The sequence below is a fragment of the Paramisgurnus dabryanus genome, chromosome 12 (genome assembly GCF_030506205.2).
Source record: "Paramisgurnus dabryanus chromosome 12, PD_genome_1.1, whole genome shotgun sequence".
Classification (NCBI taxonomy): domain Eukaryota; kingdom Metazoa; phylum Chordata; class Actinopteri; order Cypriniformes; family Cobitidae; genus Paramisgurnus; species Paramisgurnus dabryanus.
Genome location: NC_133348.1, coordinates 17962107 through 17986585, shown reverse-complemented (window position 1 = coordinate 17986585; position 24479 = coordinate 17962107). Strand labels below are relative to the sequence as shown.

General features: G+C 38.6%; 1 protein-coding gene across 2 annotated transcripts in view; it reads left to right on the top strand.

Moving 5' to 3' along the window:
- The first annotated feature begins 7712 nt into the window (after nucleotides 1–7712).
- The window catches only part of kif26aa (kinesin family member 26Aa), an 84936-nt gene continuing 68169 nt past the window's right edge, over nucleotides 7713–24479 (top strand). The window contains exons 1-2 of one of the 2 annotated variants that reach the window (XM_065256942.1): nucleotides 7713–8071; nucleotides 10304–10552. In XM_065256942.1, coding sequence (XP_065113014.1) covers nucleotides 7937–8071; nucleotides 10304–10552 — 384 coding nt within the window. In that variant the 5' untranslated portion in view covers nucleotides 7713–7936. Of the gene's footprint in view, nucleotides 8072–9270; nucleotides 9525–10303; nucleotides 10553–24479 lie in introns of those variants that run through there. The other variant, XM_065256943.2, reaches the window with a different exon arrangement.

The following is a 24479-nucleotide window of genomic DNA, read 5'->3' as shown; positions in this document are numbered from 1 at the left end:
AAAATGATCAGTGACATCAACTTTACATGCCATTTGAGCAGGGTGTGATTAGATGAGGTGACTTAAACTTCTGATGTTTTATTATTAGCCTGTTAAATTGTCTAGATAAAAATGTGCTCTCATTATTATTTTTTTTATTTTTTGTACTGCAGTGTAACACGTAATGCATCTGTTTTGTTGAATCACTGTGTGCTTCGGTAAAAGGTTTATTGCTATATTTAATAGATCGGGCAATATTTTGTTCATAATTTGTTGATAATATGTCAGCTGATAAATATTAACATTCTCCTCTCATAAGTTGTGAAAGTTCACTGAACCAAAGATTAATTAATTTTTGTTTGCAATAATTAACTGTCTAATAAATATTTGCATACAAAAAATTAATTAATCTTAAAGATAATAATACAGAATAGTTTGACATGTATAACACATTATATCTTACTGTAATTATATAATAGTACTCTACCTTATTATCAATCTGAGACCCATATAAACTACATTATTATTAAGTGAAATCAAAATATTATTTAAGATGTTATTATTTGTAAGGAACGCTCAGGAATACTGGGATCCATTTTGCGGTGTTTATTTAAAACAAACCAATCAAGCAAACAAATCAGAACGTGAGGCAGAAGAGTAGTCAGGTATACAGGCAGGCAGATCAAAACACAGATAGACAATCCAATCCAGGCAAACTAAGCAAAAGGGCAGATCCAAAAGGCAGATAAACAGATAAGCAGGCAAATGGTCACAACAATAGGCAGTCAGAAATCACAATCAGAATAACGCTCGGTACGCAGGTAAACTGGCAATACTTCGCGCTAGCCTGAGGCTAGCTTGAAACTAAATAGGGACAAACAGGAAATAGTCAGAGAAGCAGAGAGCGGCGCCACGTCAGTACTCCGGCGAGGGCTCCCTCTGGCGGCGTGGCTGTATGGACGTTACAGAATCCCCCCCTCTAGGAGCGCCTCCTGGCGCTCTACGGGGCCTTCCTCTAGGGCGTGGTGCAGGACGGTCAGGTCTGGCTCGATGGAACTCCTCGATGAGGTTGGGATCCAGAATGTCGTCCGAGGCTACCCAGGACCTTTCCTCAGGGCCATAGCCCTCCCAATCGACCAGATACTGGAGACGACCCCCGCGCCGCCTCGAGTCCAACAACTCCCTCACGGCGTATGCCGGTTCCCCGGCAACGTCGAGAGGGGGAGGTGGCTCAGGAGGCTCGGCGTTGGGGTCGTACTCAGCATGGTAAGGTTTTAGCAGGGAAACATGAAAAGAGGGAGAAATACGATAATTAACAGGCAGCTCTAACTGGTAAGTAACATCATTGATTTGTCTTATTATTCGGAAAGGTCCTACGTACCTCGGACTTAGTTTCTTAGACGGGAGCTGGAGTTTCAGATCCCGGGTGGAGAGCCAGACCCTCTGACCAGGCTGGTACGGGGGATGAGGACGTCTGTGACGGTTGGCATGGAATTCTTGGTTGCGGATCGCCCTCTGGAGTCTAACATGAGCGCTTTCCCAAACTTCTCCACTCCTCCTCATCCAGTCGTCAACGGCTGGAACATCCGAAGGCTCTCCTGACCAAGGGAACATGGGGGGTTGATAGCCGAGTACGCACTGGAATGGGGTGAGATTGGTGGAGGAGTGTCTCAATGAGTTCTGTGCATACTCGGCCCAGGGAAGGAATTCTGACCAGCGGTGTTGTTCTCGGGTACAATAGGACCTCAGGTAGCGTCCAATCTCTTGATTTAACCTTTCAACTTGGCCATTAGACTGGGGATGATAACCAGATGTTAAGCTTACATTTATGTCCAGATTATTACAAAATGCTTTCCAAACCTGTGAGGTGAACTGGGTCCCACGGTCAGAGACGATGTCTTCGGGTATTCCATAGTTCCTGAACACATGGTGAAACATAGCTTCGGCGGTCTCCATGGCAGTGGGCAAGCCTTTGAGGGGTACAAGGCGGCAGGATTTAGAAAATCTATCAATAATGACTAGGATGGCTGTATAATTATTAGAACGTGGCAGATCAGTGATGAAGTCAATGCTGAGATGGGACCAGGGGCGTTGAGGTATGGGTAAGGGTTTAAGAAGACCGGAGGGCAAATCTTTAGGAGTTTTGGATTGAGCACACACTCTACAGGATTTCACAAATTGGGCTACATCATGATTCAGGGTGGGCCACCAGAAGGATGTTTGGACTAAAGCTGTGGTGCGGGTAATACCTGGGTGTCCTGAGCTGAGTGAGGTGTGTACCCATTGCATAATTCGGGGCCGTAGTGTTAGGGGAACGTAAGTTCTTTCAGGTGGGCATTCAGGCGGAACAGGGTCATTCAAGTGTTCTTGGGTGATTTCTTGCATGATGTCCCACGCTATAGGAGCAATGATAAGAGAAGGTGGTATGATAGGGACAGGTGAACGGTCAACAGGAGTGGGTTCATGGTATCTGGACAGAGCATCAGCTTTACCATTCTTGTGTCCGGGTCTGTAGGTGATTGAAAAATTGAAACGGGTGAAGAAAAGTGACCATCTTGCCTGGCGTGCATTCAATCTCTGAGCTCCCTTCACGTACTCGAGGTTTTTATGATCCGTCAGAATGACAATATGATGCTTCGCACCCTCAAGCCAATGCCTCCATTCCTCCAGGGCTGCCTTTATCGAAAGAAGTTCCTTGTTGCCTATATCGTAGTTTCTCTCTGCCTGGGTGAGTTTTCTGGAATAGTAAGCACAAGGGTATACCTTATTTTCTGGACCGTGACGTTGTGACAGAACAGCTCCTACTCCAGTATCCGACGCGTCGACCTCCACGATGAACTGTTTTTCAGGGTCAGGATGTTTCAGGATCGGGGCGGTGGTGAAACAGGTTTTTAGTTTCTGAAAGGCTTGCTCAGCTTGTGAGTTCCACAGAAGTTTTTTGGGTTTACCTTTCAGTAGGGATGTCAGGGGAGCTGCTACAGTACTGTAGTTGCGGATGAATCGACGGTAGAAGTTTGCAAATCCAAGGAAACGCTGCAAATCCTTAACAGTGCGGGGTGGAGGCCATTCGGTGACTGCCTTGACTTTGGTGGTGTCCATCTCAACACCCTGGGAACTAATATTATAGCCCAGGAAGTTAGTTTTCATGACATGAAACTCACATTTTTCTGCTTTGACGTATAACTTGTTCTGGAGGAGACGAGACAGGACTTCTTTAACATGGCAGACATGGTCTTCCATATTATTGGAATAAATTAAGATATCGTCAATGTAAGCAATAACATACTGGTTCAGGAGGTCCCGGAACACTTCATTGATGAATGACTGGAAGACGGCGGGAGAGTTAGATAGACCATACGGCATCACGAGGTATTCATAGTGCCCCCTAGTGGTGTGGAATGCAGTCTTCCATTCATCACCTTCACGGATACGAACCAGATTGTAGGCACTACGTAAGTCCAGTTTGGTATAGATTTTTGCTTCCCTCAATTGTTCTAGGGCAGAAGGTACAAGAGGTAAAGGGTAGGGAAATTTTACAGTGATATTGTTCAAACCTCTATAGTCGATGCAAGGTCTCAGGCCACCATCCTTCTTCTCTACGAAAAAGAAGCCAGCTGCAGCAGGGGATGTGGAGATCCGAATAAAGCCGTTTTGTAGTGCTTCAGTGATGTAATCCTCCATGGCTCGGGTTTCAGGTTGAGACAGGGGATAAACTTTACATTTGGGAGGCATAGCATTAGGTAGAAGTTCAATAGCACAATCCCAAGGTCTATGTGGTGGTAATTCGGTTGCTTTGATTTTGCTAAACACTTCTGCATATTCAGAGTAGACATCAGGAATCATAACATTCTTACCAGTAGGGCTTTCAACATTGGTAGACAGACAGGGTTTGTGCTTCATATGGTTAATGCAGGTTTTCATACAACGAGATGACCATTGTAGAATCTCTCCTGTTCTCCAGTTTATCTTAGGATCGTGTGCGACTAGCCAGGGGTGTCCCAATATGATGTCATAACGAGGTGAAGAGATCACATACAAGGTAATAGTTTCAAGATGAAGTAGACCAACTTGAAGAGTGAGGGGAACAGTCTGGTGAGTAATACCTTTGCCGATGGGTACGTTGTTGACGGCAGAAATGCTTAATGGAGGTTGGCATGGGATGACAGGAATGAGAAATTTATTGACAACATCTTCATTAATGAAGTTTAGTGCAGAGCCAGAGTCAATTAATGCTGTGAATGACATGGTTATATTATCGTGGATGATTGTTACTGGTTGTGAACACATATCATAACAAGAAGGGAGGTTAAAGAATTGGTTTACCGTGTTGGTGTTGCGAGGTTTCTTGGATGGGCAGTTATCGATACGATGTCCAGGTTTCCCACAATAGAAACATAAGTTGTGCTCACGACGTCGTTGTCGTTCTGCCATGGTCAAAGGAGCGAACCCCATCTGCATTGGTTCTACAATGTCGTCATTATTTACAGCGGTATGGAACACTTTACTGGTGGCATATACAGGCCTAGTGGACGTTTTCAGTTTCGTTCTAGCAGGCACATTTCTCATCAGGTTATCAATGTGTACAGACAAAGTCACAAATTCAGAGAATGAGAGGTTCTCACCTTTACATGCCAGTTCTGCTTGAAGATCAACATCCAAACTGTTCTGAAAAATATCCTTTAGCGATTTATCATTCCAACCGCTTTGTGCTGCAAGCGTGCGAAATTCAATGGCATACTCTGCGACAGGACGATGGTTCTGGGACATATTAATGATCTGCGATGAAGCACTTCTTCCCCCCGCTGGATATTCAAACACTTCTTTAATTTGCTGTACAAAATAGGAGTAAGGTGTGCGGATACGAGGATCGGTGTCCCAAACAGCGGAGGCCCACTCGACCGCTTTGCCAGTCAACAAAGAGAAAACTTTAGAACACATCGCATTATCAGATAACTTATCACTCACATGATCTTGAAAATAAATATCCAGCTGACGAAGGAAGCCTCTCACGTGTTCCGCTGTACCATCAAACTTATCGGGTTCCGAAACGCTCATTCGTTTCACAGAGGTGGATGGTAATGCTTGAATATAGCCTGTGAGGTGTTCGTTGACGGCTTGAAGCCGTGTAAGCTGTTCCTGGTAGCCATGCAGAAGCGTGCTTTGTTGTTTGTAAGCAGCCATTAGATTGGTTACTTCCGCTGGATCGATGGTAGGCTAAGTATTCTGTAAGGAACGCTCAGGAATACTGGGATCCATTTTGCGGTGTTTATTTAAAACAAACCAATCAAGCAAACAAATCAGAACGTGAGGCAGAAGAGTAGTCAGGTATACAGGCAGGCAGATCAAAACACAGATAGACAATCCAATCCAGGCAAACTAAGCAAAAGGGCAGATCCAAAAGGCAGATAAACAGATAAGCAGGCAAATGGTCACAACAATAGGCAGTCAGAAATCACAATCAGAATAACGCTCGGTACGCAGGTAAACTGGCAATACTTCGCGCTAGCCTGAGGCTAGCTTGAAACTAAATAGGGACAAACAGGAAATAGTCAGAGAAGCAGAGAGCGGCGCCACGTCAGTACTCCGGCGAGGGCTCCCTCTGGCGGCGTGGCTGTATGGACGTTACATTATTATAAAACTTTAAAGAACCAGAATGTTATATTGTACATTATCAAGTGTGTTTATGCATATAGTTAAAATATCTAAACTCATTTGAAAATCTTCTCTCTGCATAACTTATCTGCTTATCTGATTCATTCCCTGTCAAAACCCCTTCAAAAGGTTCCCATTTGCACCTAGAGCTCATATTAGTACCATAGAGGTACATGTTAATTCCAAAAAGTGCATATTAGTATCTCAAAGATGCATATTGCTATCAAATATACACATATCTGTACCTAAATGGTACATATAAGACCTTTTTAAAGAGCCCCAGTTACAGCTAGGGACCGTTTGTGACCATTTTGTCGGACAGAGTAATATAAAAGTGAATTAAACATAATTAAATATGAATACATTTATGTGACACTGAAATGAGTAAATTGGTTAGATCAATCATTTAAGTAAAGACGAAACACTGTGAATCCAAACAGGGGTTTCTACTGAAAAAGGTGTGTTCATCTTCATATAACCAGTTTATCAAGTAGGTTTAGGGAGAATGAACTTCATCTAAAGTGCCCACGCATGCAAGAACCTCTCTGACAGGTCAAACCGGCACGATCATCATTCCACACCAACCTGTATGAGACCCTGTGCGTTTTCTCTCTATATAAGTGTTGGAGACGAAGTGTACTGTACACACAGTTGGTGGTGTGTCTAGAAAGACCTCTCACGATTGATCCGGGCTTGCAGTGTGTGCTTTTTTTCGAGCAGATGGTCAAGGATATATGGCATGTACTCTGCATTTGGGTTCTTCTCTTCGGTCACCTGTGGCTTCCTCTTTGGTCGAGTGGTTCTCAACAGTTCAACAGTTCCTATCAAAATTGTGAAATGTTCAGGACCACTTGATCAGATTAAGGACAATATCAACAGGTCTGGTACTTTGGCAGGTTTGTTGAATTCACAGAATGATGACTGCTTACTTATAGATTGCTTGTATATACTTTCTGTCTCTTGCTTGTCTCTCTCTTTCTCTGTCTCCAGTGAAATTCTTAAAAATGCATTATTTTTATTTGTATTTCTTGTATTTCTTGGATGTTATTTGAATGTATTCAGGCATTTTGTACAAAAATAATAAATATGTAAAATAATTCAATGTATTGCTTTATTCTTTCACTTTGGATATTTATTTGTAACAAAACCTTTTGGAAGACTTAACAAGAATTTATTTTAATGTATTTTATGTATTTATTTAACATTAAACTGTATATAATGTATAGAATACCAGTGCATTTCAGACGTTCTCAGGGTATTAAAAATTTAAAAAAATATTTAACAGAATATAAAGTATACATTTAAATTATAAAAAATAACCTTTTATACAAGACCACATAGAATATTTTTATCTGTAAAATCAATGTTAAGCAAAGCCTTTGAGTCTTAAGGTGATATACTATCAGCAGTGAAAAAAAGTGGAATTCGTGAATAAAATTCTAAGACTTATCATTACATTAATGGGAATTTGTCCAGATTACCCGGTGTTGAAAACAGCTGAGGAATTCCCCCAGGACCCGGTCTTTAGGATTCAAGTCAGGCCTAGTGTGACTCCAGGGACCACTGGTCATATTACAAATCAATTCAAATGGACTGTGAAGATCAGACCACAATAATTCTGTGTAATGTAAATGTTCTCCATCAGAATCGTAAGGGCAGCAGCTAATGCAACATGCTTTCTATGCAGGCTAAAGTTTACTAAATCTCTCTGTATGAATTATATTTAGGGGCCTTGCAAACGTAATAATTAATTACAAATACAAAATAATGCCTTTTTTGATTATTTTTGTTAATTTTTGTACAATTTTTTTTAAACAAGAACATATAAGGTAAGGACTGTGTGACATTTTCAGGATACATGGGCGGTAAATTGTTATAATAATTTGATAGAGAGAGAGAGAGAGAGAGAGAGAGAGAGAGAGAGAGAGAGAGAGAGAGAGAGAGAGAGAGAGAGAGAGAGAGAGAGAGAGAGAGAGAGAGAGAGAGAGAGAGAGAGAGAGAGAGAGAGAGAGGCGGAGACAAAGGCAGAACCTTTGAATTGATCCGCATGGTTTCGGTTCAACCAGGTACGCTCGCGCATCTGTGCTGAGGAGCACGTGAACATGATGGAGGTAGATTGACGTAATCCTACACTGAAGCTGCTGACAAATGTCATTTTTAAATGCACACATGGTTGAATCTTTACTTAAACAACTTTATTTGCTCTTACTCTGACTCATTCAACATGGCTTTATCAAGTCATCATTGTTGGGCAATAATTTAAACACCCAAATGAAAGAACGGCACGAGAAAGAAAAGGTTTCACATGGCTTTACATGATTCACCTCAAGACTCAGGAAATGTACAGCAAAGGAGGACACCTGTGGAGCTTGACACTTTACTTCTGGACACTGATGTCGTATTTGGATTGTCAAGTCATTATCTGAAGCGAAAACAAAAGGTAATACCTCCTTAGTTTGAAATGTCGTTTTGTTAACCTTAAACTGTAAAATATAGAAAATATAAGTTTAAAATGTAAGGTTACTTAAATAAAGAAAGAACAATTCATTTCAGCACCAAGAACAGCTCCTTTAAACGTACTTGACATGTTTCTGACTAGTCGTAAACTGTAACCACATTACCCAAATCAGTGTTTTGCGTCATGTTATACGTCCATTTAAAACTATTTAACCACATATAGACATGTATAAAATCTGTGATATACGCTGACCACATTAACTCACAATATAAAATAAATTTCTTTAATTTCTTGACGGGTAGTCGAAAAATAAATAGTAATATATGTATTTAAATATGCTTTTTTTATATGCAAAATTTAATGCAACACCTGGCTACACGACTCATTCATTAATAAACTTCAAAATATTTGCATTGATATAGAAAATAGCGGATTATGGCCGCATGGTGACACTAGAGTCTACCGCATTGAGATTTCACATGACGGGATCATGTGCAGTAGTTGCTCTCTCTCTCTCACGCAGCACAAAGTATGACAAACAAAGTGGGGAATACAAAGAGACGGAATAGAAAGACAGATAGAAAGTGTCGTGATTGTCAGTTATGGTAGCCAATACTTCTGCATTTAACTCATCATTCCAGTGTAGTGGACGCGCGCGCACACACGCGAAGTGGACAGCTGCATCATCCCTCAGCAGGGAGGAACTGAGAAAGCTGCCTACTCAAGTTAGCTACAGTACACGATGGCTTGTTGATATATGACTTTGTTTTGCGATTTTTCTCGCAAAGGATGAATTAATACGCATCGGATATGTGTCCAAAGTTTGTGTGCGTGACTAATTTAAACTGTACATGTATACAAAATATGGATAGCCTAATATTGGTATGCACTGCAATAAAAAATGATATTCTTACATATAACAAAGGATTTGTAGCCTACAGTATAAAGTCCGTGGTCTATATGTCACCGTATTTTCAAGTTCACATTCCTTTTAAAACTAGCATCTGCTGAAGAGGACAAGAGAACACGCGCGTTACCTGGGTTCATCTGAATCAAAATCGAGGTTGAGTTGAGTGAACGTCGATTTAGCTCCGCCCATTAGTGACTCAATCTGAATACCGTAACTTTGAGACCCAACTTCAATAAATGTGTGCCAGTGTGGGACTGGAAAACGCGAAAACTTGCAGGACTTTTCTCTCATACCTGTCTGGTTTTCTATCATGCCTAAATATTTACAAGATGGGAAAACCTAACTTGTGCAGGTGACATGGAGTAATGGAAATCCACAAATTTTGCATAATTAAAAAATCTGGAAGTGAATTAGACCAAATCAGACTCTGTGTGGTGCGAACACGTGGCGACATTTAAAAGAAAGATGCGCTCCAATTATTGGGTACCTGGTGAAGCGCACAGACAAGATTTCAGGAGGTTCACGGTGAGATTTACATTCACTTTTATGTATTTGGCATGCGCTTTTATCCACAGTGACGTAGTACAGTGCATTGACATACATTTTTATGCGTATGGAATGCTGATGTTACTGGATTTAACATGACAAGACAGAAAAACAACGTAGATCTAAACAATGTTATAATTTTGTTAACGTATTGTTTATTTTTTACATTTCATTTCATTTCATTTCATTGTAATCATTAAATTAGGAGTAATTATATATAATGTTGCTTTCTTCACTTAAATCACTTTTCTATTTACTTTTCTAAATGCTGCTTTTGTTTTAACTCTATGGATAATGGACAAAATGTATTTGCATTAACCTAAAAAGGATCAATATATCATCCAGTCAAAACCCAGCATTTTGAGTTGAAACAACTCAGCATAAATTAATAAAAACTCAGTGGCTTGGTTTGTCCAATTTTTTTGAAGTGCACCCTCTCTTGTGTAGGGTGCATCCCTTCACGCCCCCCCCCCCCAAAAAAAATGAATGACATAAAACATACAAGTTAGAATTGAATTACACAAAACATTTAAATGATACAGTGCAATTCTGTTGGTTAATTTTCTTATTTTTCTATGGTTTAATAATACAGAATTCAAGATAAATGTATGTTTTTTTATAAAATGTCATAAAACTGGTGGCCCCCCTTAGGATCATCAAAGTTGAGTGTTGTTAAAAGTCTACATAAATATCCATCATCTTGACATTTATCTATTCATTTAAATATTTTTTATAATTTTGCTCTTTTCTCACATTAGGTGGTTGAGACATCAACAAGCATTCAGTCAGTGCACAGTCAAGCATTTAATCCAAGGAAAAGGCTTCATTCGACGGAGGAAGTGCAATGCGGCAGCCGGCCAAACCCGGAGGGTGCCGGTGGCTCTGTGTCTGTAACGGAGTTAAGGCAGTCCGAGCATGGGCGAGAAAACCTGTGTCAGCGATGTCAAACCATCGCAAACGATCTGAACAGGCAGGCGCTGGAGCTGGCTGAGCCGGGAACACTAAAGGTTTGTGCATTCAACGAAACCATTAAAGCAATTCATCTCCGGGCCTGTTACACCATAAAGAGAGTGACAGTGGTGTAAAAGTTGTCTTTGTTTTGTTTGCGGTCTAAACTGTAAGTGGTAACAGTAGAATTTGATAGACCTAAAGAATAGAAGTCTATAACATAATAGAGTCTTATATTATTAACTTAAATGCCCCCAAATATCCACAGTAATATTTTAAGGCCACCCCACTCACAGGTTCCACCCAATAACATTAGAGCTTGGCATAACTAAAATTTGGTATACACTAAACATAAGAAACATAGATTTAGCCTATTTTACTGCTTGTTTTGTATTATTAAGAAATGTTCTCTTGAAAGTTTGTTGGGGTCTCCTAGAGGGTCCCGCTCTCCCGATTTAAAACACTGGTCTAAAATAATCTTATCCCCTTTTTTATGTGCATATATTGTCACAGAATAGATTGCATCTTTTTTATAGTGCTGACATGCTAAAAAGTTATTTACAACAATAGATAACCAACAGATTAGGCTGAATGCCCTACGGGCATCCTCATTCTGCATGGCAGAAACTCTTTTCTGAGTAGTTCAGCTTCCCTCTCTCCTCAGCCCACAATGCATGTAAATATCTGCAGATACTGTAAATGTCACTTGTGTTGATGTGTGCAGCATGCATGACTGTTTGACTTTATATGATGGTTCAAAATACAGCATCTCTCAGGTAAAACACACATATAAAAAAAAACTACAGTAGGAAACTGTCCAACTCAGCAGGATTTTTAGGGTCCTATTAATCATGATTGATGGTAGACTTTGAGTGCTATATCAAAAAAGAAATGCTGATATAAAAGTAAGCAGTCATGCCTGTCATTGGTGATGAGCATACTGATGATATTAGCCTTTCTGTTACTACATAAAGTAAATGTTGGCACACACCTCTGTTTCACTGAAGTAAAATACAATTAGTAAAAACTTTTACACAATGCATTTACCATGTGATTTGAAGTCATGACATTGGCATCATTGACCTAAAACTCTACCAGTTGAGCTACAAGAACACAAAGTCAGCATCTCCACGATTATATTTTAAATGTACATTCAAAAGTGTTATTTCCAAGCCAGTGTTGGTTCAAAAAGGCACGAGCCCAGCTGTTGGGTTAAATTAACCGAGAAAATGTTTATGCTTGACCCAACAATGGGTTAAAACAACCCAGCACAGGTTCATTTCAACCCAGCAGGTTGGGCTTGTCCTTTTTGATCCAAAAACCCAGCATTTGTATGCATACATTTATGTTCAGTAACACTGATCTTTTCCTTAGTGTCTGGTAAACAGACAAAGAAAACATTTTAAAGGCAGTTTAGCCTTAGACTGATTAACGGTATCAAGAGATTAATCATTCTCTGACCTAATTTCAGTTTTGACCCACCTGTTTCCTCTGTTGTTGCTCCTATTTATATGCATTGACGTCATAGTTTGAAAGTGTGAATATAAACTTGTTTCCATGTTTGTCTGGCTGTGCTAATATACACTACGACTTGGGGCTATTGTTTTAAAGAACAATGTGTGCACGGGGATGTATAGAGATGATAACATCTTAATAGGAAGTCAAAGCTACCTTACTTTCACTGCTCAATGAAAGTGTGAACCTGTTGGCTTCATAATGTATTTCCTCAAATAGCCAGATGTGGTGCATTCCCTCACGTTGAGTGAGTACAGTTTATTAAGGAGCACCTGTCTATGGTGTCCTGTTTTTAAGTATTGACCTAAAGTGACCTACTGTATAGCCAAAAGGATGTGTACAGTATTTTGTTCTTTAAATGCAGTGTGCATTTTACTTTAATTCACACTTGTTGATTACTTTGTGCTGAACTGGTTAATTTATGTGCTGCTTTTTATGGTGGGATAAGCTTAGTCAGACAGTGTTTGCTTTTGTTAACAATAGGCCAGGGACATTAATGCAGCAGTGTATAACAACTGATGGGCAAGGATATTCAAGGTTTGTTTTAAAGAAAGTCACAGATTTCACTGACTTGTTTTGGGAAACTCCTGCTCTTTGTGTCTTGCTCACAACATTTGGGTTTTCAGTCCTTCCCACACCCACGGCTTCAAAACATAACAGTCCCATCTCAATACTGCACATGATATAATCTTAAAAATAAAGATACTTAAAAGGTTCGTCACAGTGATGCCATAGAAGTACAATTTCTTTCATACTTTGTATAATATGAAGAACCTTTTTTCGCCACAAAGGACCATTTTTGAAAAATAAAGATATTTATTGAACCATTTAGACAAAAATTTTCTTCTATGGCATTTGTAAAGCATGTTGTTCATTTTGGTAAATGCAGGCCTAGATGAGAAATATGGCCATATTAATTAGATAAATTGCATTCAGATCCCTAAAAAAGTGGTATGATGTCTTTATATCAAAAAATCAGACCATGACTAACTTTATCCAATTTCTCTTTTTTCATCAAATGCAGGATTGGTAGATCACACAGAATGGTTTCCCAAAGCACAGAGGGGATAAATTGTTGTTTTCGTAGACTCCAATTACAAGTCTGAAGATAAGATGAAATTTGGTGCAAGAGAAAAGCAATTTCTTATTTGCTATTATAGACCGAATTAAATTGCTTGTCAGCTCAGACTATCAGTTGTTGGTCCAGACATCCAGATTAAGCTGTAAGATATCCTGTAATGACAGAGTGTTGACAAAAGCAAGATGAAAGAATCTCAGGGCACTCTTACCACAATGATTCGTGCTTTCAATACTAGACCCCATAGATTTGTGAGTCGTATCCCTCAGAGAGGGTTTATATTAAAACGTGTTGTGGTGGTTTAACTATTTTATTTAAAAGAATTGGACTGCATCATGGATACATCTATCTCAAATTCAGATATATCAGATCTGGAAAATGAAGATAAACTATTTTAAGAATTCTGTTTTGGCAGTTTAAGCTAAGATAGACATGATTTTTAAAGGCTGTTTACACAACAACATTTTCAACTAAAAACACAAAATAAACTTTTTATATGTTTTAGCCATTCATTTGTACATCAACCATGTTTTGAAAGTGCGCATTTTTGTAACATCTTCATGTATACTACAAAAACACAAATTTATGAAAAGGATGACATCATAAGTATGCATATATTACATGTTCAGACCATAGACGCGTTTCAGCTGACGTCACTCACTTGTCTTCCGCCATTTTGAGTACCTGAAGTGGTCGCAAAAGAACTAGAGGCTATGCCTTCAATAAGTTCTAGGGATGTGCATTGATGCATCACGTTCCCATTAAATAGACCTGTCTTAAATTGATTCTGAATCGTAAGGCTCCGATTCAGTGTTTCATGCACAGCTTGTGCATGTTCTACGGCTCCGTGATCAGTAGGAAGTCCTTATCAATCTAAAATCACTACGAGTTTGACTCGTTTATAACGTGCATTTAAAAAAGCAAATAGAATCATTCAAAATATTCTCTATTATCATGAAAATACCTGAAACAATCTGAAGAACAGCGATATAAATATGCCTCTAGATTATTTCCTGGAATAGTGTTTGTAATGATACTTCTTCTGTGGCACAAATGGAGTTTCTGCACGAAAAGGGCCCTCTGGCTTTTGAATATGGCGCCATTTCACCGTAATTCATTCAAATTCATTCATTGAGAAAACGCGCATTTGCCCGATTAATTGTCACAACCCTAATATGTTGTGAGCATCAAAATCGCTATTTTTACAACACTAAGAAGGCTGGACACAACATGATACTTTGCTCGAAATATCACCTGTGTCTTTACACGCAAACTCGAGCATTGAGAACATTGTTTGTGAACACATAGTTTACTTAAAAGAAGGTTTTGAACAACTGACTTTGGTTGATTTGGCTTCCGCTCGCCGTCACATGATTGAATTCCATCTATAGACTGTATAAAATATGAACGAAGGGTCTGTGACGTCCCCTGTAGGTTTTGTAGAGTATTTTTAAAACCAAAGTTGGCGGAGCCTGACGAAGCCATCTTGGCAGAACGACACCACCAAAGACTGTAAAAAATATGGACGTAGTGTCTGTGACGTCACCCATAGGTTTGTGAAGAGCTTTTATGAAGCTTAAAGTAGGCGGTTGTCTGCCTTCACCATCTTGGCCACGCGTCACAGCGGATCATTCGCAGATAACCAAAAATGGGTAAAGAGGCGGGACATGGGAACGGAACGACCGAACAGACTTTGCCTTTTTTGTCCCTTATCCGTAAGCGTAATTTGAATGCCATCACGCAGCTTGTCCACGCTGACACCATACGTCATCGGTGCGTTCACGTGCGGTCACCTCCTGTCTAAACAAGAGAGAGAATGGCAAACTTTTCTGTTGAATTGACAACCTGCACAGGAGCCACAAAACAAAAGACATCTTTTATAACAATTACAGCAAAAACTGCCTGGATCAGTAAATAGCAAAAACCCAAATTAACATCGGTAACTTTGCTGCTTTACCACTAGATGCAAACAGCTGCAGGAGGCAAAGGGTCTGAAAGAGTCGTTGCACTGTTTATTTTGGTAAGATAGGTACGCGATATGTTTGTATTTAGATGGATTCAGATATTCTACTTTGATGAAACATTGTGTTACTTAAGAAATTTGTGTTAGTTTACGGATTAGCGTATTGATATAGTTAGTTACTATGTCTACAAAACCGAAAGTGTGCTTTAACTAATTCTGATGTAAACCAGTTGTTTATGTTGGTTATTTTGGTAATGTTATTCTCTTTGTACTGCAAAGTTTTCTCACTGGTGAATGAGACATCTGATCTGTGCGTGTTCATGTGTTTTGAAAGAGGCGTGACTTTGGATGGCGATTTGAATGGAGGGTGGGATCGTGATTTCATTGCTAGTCGGCTACCGTTAGCATTTTTCAAAATGTGATATCCTACCTTTAAGTCACTTCCATATTGGCTTTATCAGAGAGATCGGAAGGTTGCCCCTCGCTCAGCACACGTCACTTGCAGATAACCGAAAATGGGCAAAGAGGCGTAACATGGGTGGAGCTAAGGTACCTGGTTGATGAGACCACGCCCACCTAGTTGGACTGTAGTGACAGCATCAGCAGTTCATCTGTCACTCAAGTGAATTATGCAGAACTTTAAGGCTTAACATAATTTAAACGGATGAGTAACAAAAAATTCACCCTCTTCACATTGCCATGAAGAGGAAAATTAGCTCTATAGTCCCAAAACACTTTTTGTACCAGGCTGTAAACACATTTAATTCTTCTGTAAAATTGGGCATTTTATAATGGGGGAGGGGGTCTATAGAGACAAAGTGCAGTTATGCTAATTTGAAAACCACGCCCACCGGGGGGAAAACAATCCAAGCGTCTCCATTCACTTTGTATTATCATTTCTGCCTTATAACAAAAACAGAATAATGCCTAAAAGCTGCTGTGTGACAAGATGTACAGCTAACAAGCTAAAAAAACAGAAATATATTTTTATAAGCTGTCGACCCCAAAAAACGAGCATTTAAAGACACAAAAGTGGATCGCCGGCTACGTTTCCCTCCAGTGGGCATAGTTCTAATAATAGTAGTACTAAGAAAAGTTCCCTGTATACACTTTGTGTCCTTAAACGCTTGTTTTTGGTGGTCGACAGCTTATAAAAATGTATTATTATTTTTTTGGCTTGTTAAAAAAAATACAAATAAATACAAATAAAAACGTGATTTTTTTTAAATCAATCTTAAACTGGTGGTCTTCTTCCTATAACCATGTGCTTAGATCATTAAAATAGGGCTTATAGGCTTTTCTGTAAAATTACTGGTAAATTGCAGTTAACAGCTCATGTGTGAACAGATCCTTTCAGGTAAATCAGTGCTGCCAATTTACCATTAAGAGAGGTAAGATTACTAGTAATTTACTGGTAAGCTCTACGTGTGAACAGATAATAAGGATTACCGGCATTTATAAAGGATTACGTCAGAACGTGACAGGTTGGGCCAATCATAACGTCCAAAACATAAGCGATTTCAGTTGCACATCGCAGGAGTTCAGTTATTTGTATACACCCAGAAAGCTGAAGAATTAAAAGACATACATGATGGTGTCCTTTCTCGTGTCCTCTAAAATGCCAGAACAGAGAACTCTAGGGATGCATGCCTTCAACCTATTTCAGTTTTTACAGCTATACTGAGAAAAAACACCCTAAACATTTTCCTAACTGTGAGCTTAGAGCACATAGTAAATGTCCGACTGCCCCCCTGTGTTCAGCACCAGTATGTGTGAATAGATCTATGACGGTATATACTGAAGGCATTGAAAAGGCTACTGACCACCCAGTGCATTCTAGGTAAAAGTGATGATTACTACAATCACCCAAGACCTTACACTGAAAATCACCTCACCATAAATTCACTGGGCAAGTCTATCTCAATAAAGACCGCACACTGGTCTCACTGGAGGAGGTGAAGCAATCTCAAAGAAATAAACTGGGATGGAATGATGTGCTGGTCCATGTGATGATGAGAATTTAAACCTGTTCGTATCCCTGCTGCCTCAGCAGCCAGCCTGCCAGGCATGACCGTAGTTTATAGGTGAAGCAAGTGGGGTATTTTCCCAAGGGGATTATGGGTTCTTTTTTCTTTACAGGCCCGTACTTTTACCAAGGACCCTTTTATTCCCTTGGTGAGATTATTCTTCCAATCACTTTGTCCTTGGCTTGGTAGCAGATGATCTTTTGGCCCTGCATGTGAACGTTTCTCTCTTTTTAGTTTTTCAGTTGAGAAACGGTATGAAGGGCAAAAGGCTAAGACTGACCTCATTGATGGATGCTGGCTGTTAAGAATGTTCTGGCTTACTATCTAAAACAAAAGAGTGATGGCTTTATCATCCCATTTATTCAGTTATTTATCACTGAAGTAGTGTTATTTTCTTTTTCCCATTTGCTGCAAATTTAAACATGAAAAGGTTCTGATTCACTCTTGTGAATAGTTGGACTTCAGTTTGGACCAGATGACATGTTATCAACACGCTCTTCTCCTTCATCTCCTCCTTCAACATGCTCTATTCCAAGTCTCCATCTTGAGCTGATTATGTCATGCCCTGAGGGGTCACAACCTGTCCATCACAGATCAATCCATCACTATGATGGGATGTGGTTGTCATGGCAACCTGTTTGAAGGATGGAATAAGAATCACATACTTGAATAGTATTAGCATATTTTCCTTATGCGAGGTAATCCATCTAAGAAAAATTTCCACTACATTTCAATTATTTCACCATTATATCAAATGGACAATAATCCCAATATACACTCGCGGTCAAAAGTCCTGGGGGAATTGAACAATATTCGCTTTAATTACAGGTTAAATTAAACCATGAATAAAGTTGTATGGTACAAAATGGACAAAATGTTAAATTTACTTTTAAAGAGCACCTATTTCATTGCTAAAAACAACAGTTATTTGTGTATTTGGTATAATACAATGTTTTAGCTTGGTTTATGGTTTAAAAAACACATTATTTTCCACATACCGTACATTTTTGTAGCTCCAGATTTCACTCTCATCAATTTAAAAAGCGCTGTGTGCCTGATTGCCCAGCTAATTTGTACGTTTTGATTGGCCTGAATACCTCTGACATCAGCAGGAAACGTGGCGCTCCCTACCATGTTTAAAAGGTTCCGTCACAATGCAATGCTAACTGGAGATAACTTACAGGCTGAATCCGAAGCGGGAGGAATTATGATAATGTCGGTCTTTTCTACATCACCAATTCGAGGAAGTAAACTGTTGCCTACAATCTGTGTGTTTGTTGTAGTCCAAGAAAAGAGATTTATGTTGGAGATGACAACTAACATCATTGTTTACCTTGGGGTTTGTACCTTTCGCATATCGTTAACAGGTACTAATACACACTTACACACCAAAGGAAATGTAAAATTGTGAATCGGACCAAATACAAAAACTGAAATACAACACCTACAGGTAATAAAGGGTACTGCAATCTTTATCTGTAATTAATATATGATGATCCTTATTTGTGGATATATTTTCTAGTATTGTCCTGGGCTATGTCTTTATAGAATTTGTACATGTGTTTTTGCCAAGCCGAGCTTCAGTTTATACTCAAAGTACACACATACAAAATGTTGTTATGCATCTTTATTTAACTAAAGGCCAAAGACATCACTTTTGCCCATTGCTGTGTAAGCTTTACCTGGCCATCATGCAGTTTCTGTATGCTTATCTGGCCAATGTAGAGTTTTCTCTCTAGTGTGCCCAAATTAATGAGAGTGACCTTTGCTTCGCAATGGAGTCACAGAGGCTGGATGAGCAGTTCTGCAGGTGAAAACCAGGGAGACTTCTACAGCTGAGCTCAGGGCTGAGATCGATGCAAAATTTGCATTAATCATCCAGAGAGCTCATTCACAGCTAATGCATGATAACTGATGAATGTTTGAGTGGGAACACGTGTGAAGAGTGTGTTATAAAGTGCCCTGACTGTGGAACAGTGCCAGTAGCTAATCAGAGTATTGCACCATGCTCTGAGACCCTACAAATCACCAACTGGGTGAGAGACACACCAAATTAGAGGGTTTTTATATTAAAGGATTGGTTTAGCCAAAAATTCTGTCACTATCTACTCCCCCTCTGGTTTTTCTGTGACTTTCTTGTCTCCGTTTTACCCAACAGAGGACATTTTGAATAGTCTACATGATATTCAGATGCAATAAGAATAAATATAGGGAATGGAGCTATGGACCTATCCCTTTAAAGATTCATAGCTTTTCCTCAGTTCTCATTTCAAACATCAACTGCCCAGCACGCTAGTCATGAAGAGATAGGATGACATGTCTGTGAAGACTACACTGGATGTGAGTAATCATGACAGAGACACAAAATATAACAAAAGAGTCTGAAGAAGAGAAGGTCCAATGGTCAGAACAAACTCAAAATAATTACTGCTAGAGAAAACTGGAGCAAAACAACAAAAGAAGGAAAGTCGAGGGAAGAGATATTAGGGTTTGTCATTGCATCCCTCAAAGCTGTCAATATCCTGAGGCAATAGAGGTTTGACTTAGCAGCAGGGTGGATCAGCTAGACTATATGGGACAGATAAGCTGATAGAACCTCACTGGAATAGATTGAATAACAGGTTAAGTGAGCTGTGAAACAGATCAATGCAGTGGTTTGGCAGCTGTAATTCACTTCCGTCCCTTAGCTTGCACCTCAATCAACCTCCAGAGCCTGGCACTGAGATAAGTGCATCATTGGAAGCCCACAAGTCACAAAAATAACTGTATTGGGCTTCTCTCCATTGACAAATAATGCAACATACTAGCACAAAGCAGGCAGTGGCTTAGACACCTTAAATTGTTTCACAGTTTATCACATCTGGGTGAACCATAACTATGCACCACAGTTTCTCCAAAAAGGCCCCACATGACTTATTAAGCAGGAATATTTAAGATCACACCGGCTTTACAACCCTCACCACACTCACTTTCAGTTGTCGCAGGGGCAGTAAAGTTGGTGGCTTTGTCTGCCACTTCTTTAGCAAATAAAGGATACAGTGAGTACAGAAACCATGCTATGCAAGATTTTTTTTACTCTATACAGTACAAGTTTGATGAATTCCTTTTGATTTAGTCACTTCTATCATTTGTCCTTGCTCACACTTAATGCGAGTAGGCCTACGTCTTACTTTCAACCCTCTTATCTTCTTTCAGGCACAGCCTGCCTGGCGGTCACACTGTCAGATTAGTTGTCATTAAGTGATGGCTTAAGATTGGAATGTGAGATGCTGATGTTTTGAAGAGCGAATTGCAGGGCAGGTGCGTTCTGGAGATAGCATGTTTCTTACACCTAGACTTAGTTTAAGTTCAGAGTACTGTAAAGTCAAGGAAACTGACTTAATTAAAAACTTTAAGACATTTTGGTAGTGGTTTACTTGAAGGGGGTTCATAAGACTGACATGACACCTTCGTAATCGTGACACGACGCGTGTCATGAACATTAAGAAGATTTTATACACATTTATGACAACTGTCATTAAGTGTCATTTGTTCGATTATGTCATTTTAAACCAAAAGATGACATTGTTTGAAATACATAAACCAATACAACATACCCTGTCATAAATATGTCATAAACATGACATAGCAGAAAAATTATCACACTTAAGAAACTAGCTGTATGGGTTAAGATTAAATTAAACTGTTATTTAAGTGTTAATACTATGTCAAATAATTTTAAATACTTAATTTCAAAAGATTATACTTAACTTTACAATACATAAAAAACTGACACACATAGGGTTGTAAAATTATCTGACATACTATCAAAACGATCAAAACATTAAATTAACTATATAAATTAATTCATTGTAATTGACTGTTTTTTGTGGTGATATGGACCCAATACTGCATGGCTTAACCCATTATTGTAACGTTTTCATTTAATTTTAGGTGAATCGATCTCCAAATGCAATTTTTTTTAAATTTTCATTTTTATTAATATTGAATAATTGATTTTATTTGTTAAAAAAAACATTATGAACTGAAAAGTATTCATGATGTTGTTATAAAACTATTTGACAGAGTATTAACACTTAATGACATTTAAATGACAAATTATATTTGTACCACTGTAGTTGAGGTCAAGAAAAATATTCCTGATGCTCTTATAAATTATACGACAGAATATTAACACTTAATGACATTTTAATGACAAATTCAGTTTGTATCACTGGTAAAAAGTGGTCAGTTATGTTTTCTTGGTAATGTCAAGTTGTCATGACAAGTTATGATATATTGGTTAATGTCAAACAATGTCAACTTTTGAATTAAAAATGACATAATTGAATAAACGACACTTAATGACAGTTGTCAAAAACGTGCATAAAATCTCATTCATGCTCATGGCACGTCATGTCATGATTATAAAGGTGTCATGTCAGTCTTATGAACACCCTTTTAAGCAGTGCCGCTGCTAGCCATTTTGGTGCCCTAAGCATAATTCCTTTATAATGCCCCCACCCTGAGAAAAAAAAAACGTTTGTTTTGCCAGTTTAATATTTTATTACCAAATATATAACCTAATAGCAGAAAGTAAAATCTTCACAGCTTTAGCCATCACACACTACACATTTGAAAGTGCAAACTTTTATAGAATAGCAAAATAGAAAAAAATTACCAAACTTAAATTATCAAAATAATCCAGACATGTTTTTCCCAAGTACAATGTCACTTTATAAATTACATTAAATAAACATCAATAAGTAAACAAGAATGCTCAATATTCTTAAAAAAAAAAAAGATTCAGAGAACTAAGTGTCACAGTATTGTTTGCTTCATATCATATATTTTTTATATTTATATATATTTAACAGTCAGGAATTGTAAGCCTACCATGTGCACTGACTGCTAACGTTTACTTTTAATGAGAAAGTATTAACCACCGCCACGTCAAAATAAACCACAAAATAAACTACTGCTCAATATAAAGAAAGTAACAGCTGCCGTCAGTTATTTGTAAAATGCATATGCATATAAAATCTCAATTTAGCTTGCACTGAAGTAATAAATTATAACAACATAACGTTAGTTTGCTAAACATTAATTTCAGCACAGCAAGTTCGAGGCGCATTACGATTAGCAGCAGCTGCAGCCCATGCAAATTTCCCTTATTTAGGAATGATTAAACATAATGGACTTACCTGCAAGTGATGCACGGGAATCATCCCGCAGTTTCTTCTTTTTTTTTTTTCGATCCTGACTCCTGCTGTCTTATCGGGGACGTTTCGCATCCAAAAGTTGCCTACTGACTGGCCGTTTCTCAATCCGAAGGCTGCAGGCTGCGCGAGGTCGCATATGCAGGCTGCATACGTCATCAAGCCTGGTTTATTTCAGTGAACTGAACATTACATTAGCAAGTCATAAGCATATTACAACAATTTACGATTAACTAAGAATAATAGTTAACTTTATAATTGTTAATATTACGAAATAAGAAAGTCTTGTATGCAGACTATAAATGCGACCTCTAGAAGCTGCAGCCTTCGGATTGAGAAACGGCCTCTGTCAAACTTCGTCAGGCGCCCGCGCGATCAACCGGCACGGACCATCAAAGGCTGGGGGGCATACTTTCTAGACTAGAGCAATTAAATGATCTCGTTCCCCCTTTTTTTGTAACATATACATGGATAAAAAGTGCCTAATAATATTTCTATAGGCTAATGAAATAATTTCAGCATTATATATTTTTTTCATTAGGATATTATTTTTGGTGCCCCCTCAGCACGTGGTGCCCTACGCACAGCGCGTGATGCGCGTTATGGGAGCGGCTGGGGTGCTTTTAAGTAAAGTGTTGCCGACATTTTATAGTATGTTTGCAATGCATTAGTGAAAAAGTGTTTATATCTTAGAATATGTTTGCTTACATCAAATATTATTATATTTTTTCTGAAATCACTACCAGTCTCCAAAATCATGTTATTGTACACTGGCTCCCAAAAGTATAAACGTCACTGCATTAGTACAAAATATCAAACCATGTGACAACCGTTATAATAATACAGATAATAATAACATTTATAGTGTAACCAAAAATAGTATATTGCTTACTGTGCATGCACACTGCCAGCGATTTTTTTTTTTCGATGTGTGTCGTTAGTTTCTTTCAATAAGGTCGTTAGGAGGCATATAATTCTGGTTGTCCTAGTAACAACTATGAAGAAATCAGTAACCATTAGTAAAACGTTACTGTTTTCGGCTGAAAACGTTAACGTGTAAATGGCCCCTTAACACTTTTTTGATCATCTAGTTTTTTTATCCAAGTCTGATGCTAGTTTTTTTAAGATTTAGGTAACTGCACTAGAAATGGGTGTCAGACTTACACAATTACAGTACCTTTAAATTTAAGCAGAACAGACCGCAGCTATATTTGACCTAAACTTTAATTTTAACTTCAAAGTTAGTGGCTCTCAAAAACATATTGTTAATATTGCAAATAAAATAAAATATAAAATACAAGAGTAGAATAATAGAATGTGGGTGTAGCTGTCATACATTGTAGATACATTCCTCAAGGTTTCACAATGACACCTAAGTTAATAAGCTCATAAAACAACATTTTGGGTGTATTATTGGATGTGACCCTGTGTACACCATAACTTGGGTACCTGGTGTTAATAACAAAGGGCTCCCCCCAACTGTTGCTCTTTTAATGTTGAGTCTCAGGACGTCCTGTGAGAAGGTGAACTGGTCATTCTTAAACTGGGGCATGTAAAGGTCAATGCCACTTCCAGTGTTAAAAATTTTTGCTGCTGGTTTTGTCCTTACCACTTGTATGAACATCAGTTAACATTAGACATAATTGATCATTTTTATCTAGGCTTAGACTGACATTTACATTCATTAAATGAAATAATGGACAACTTTAAGTTTTTTATCTTATTGACATTTTTAAATGGTACTCTAAATGCTCTTTGCAGTTTCTTACTTCGTGTATTTTATTTTTGTGTTGCATAAACAGACTTTAAAGTCTTTGTTTTAAAACTGCAGTGTTTAATGATAAAGGTTATCGAGTCTATTGCCTACTGGTTATGTAGCAGAGGTATGCATGAGTTAGTTTCTAAAACATCAAAATTACAAATTGCGAAAACCAGGTTATGTGAGAGCCGTAAGGTGGAAACTCAGCTGGAAACCTGTTGAAAAACACAAACAATGACTGAGAGGAAAGCAGAGATTCATAAAAGGAAAAATAGTCTTTATCCATTGATGTTTTGTTTTAAAGGAGGTGCCATCACTGTTCGTGCCCTGTCAAAACAGGAAATTACAGACGGACACAGGGAGGAGTGGAACAGTGCATTTGATCTCTGTTGACTGGAGGTCTGGCATGTTCAGCTTTGACCTTTGTGGCTCAAAAACAAGTTCAT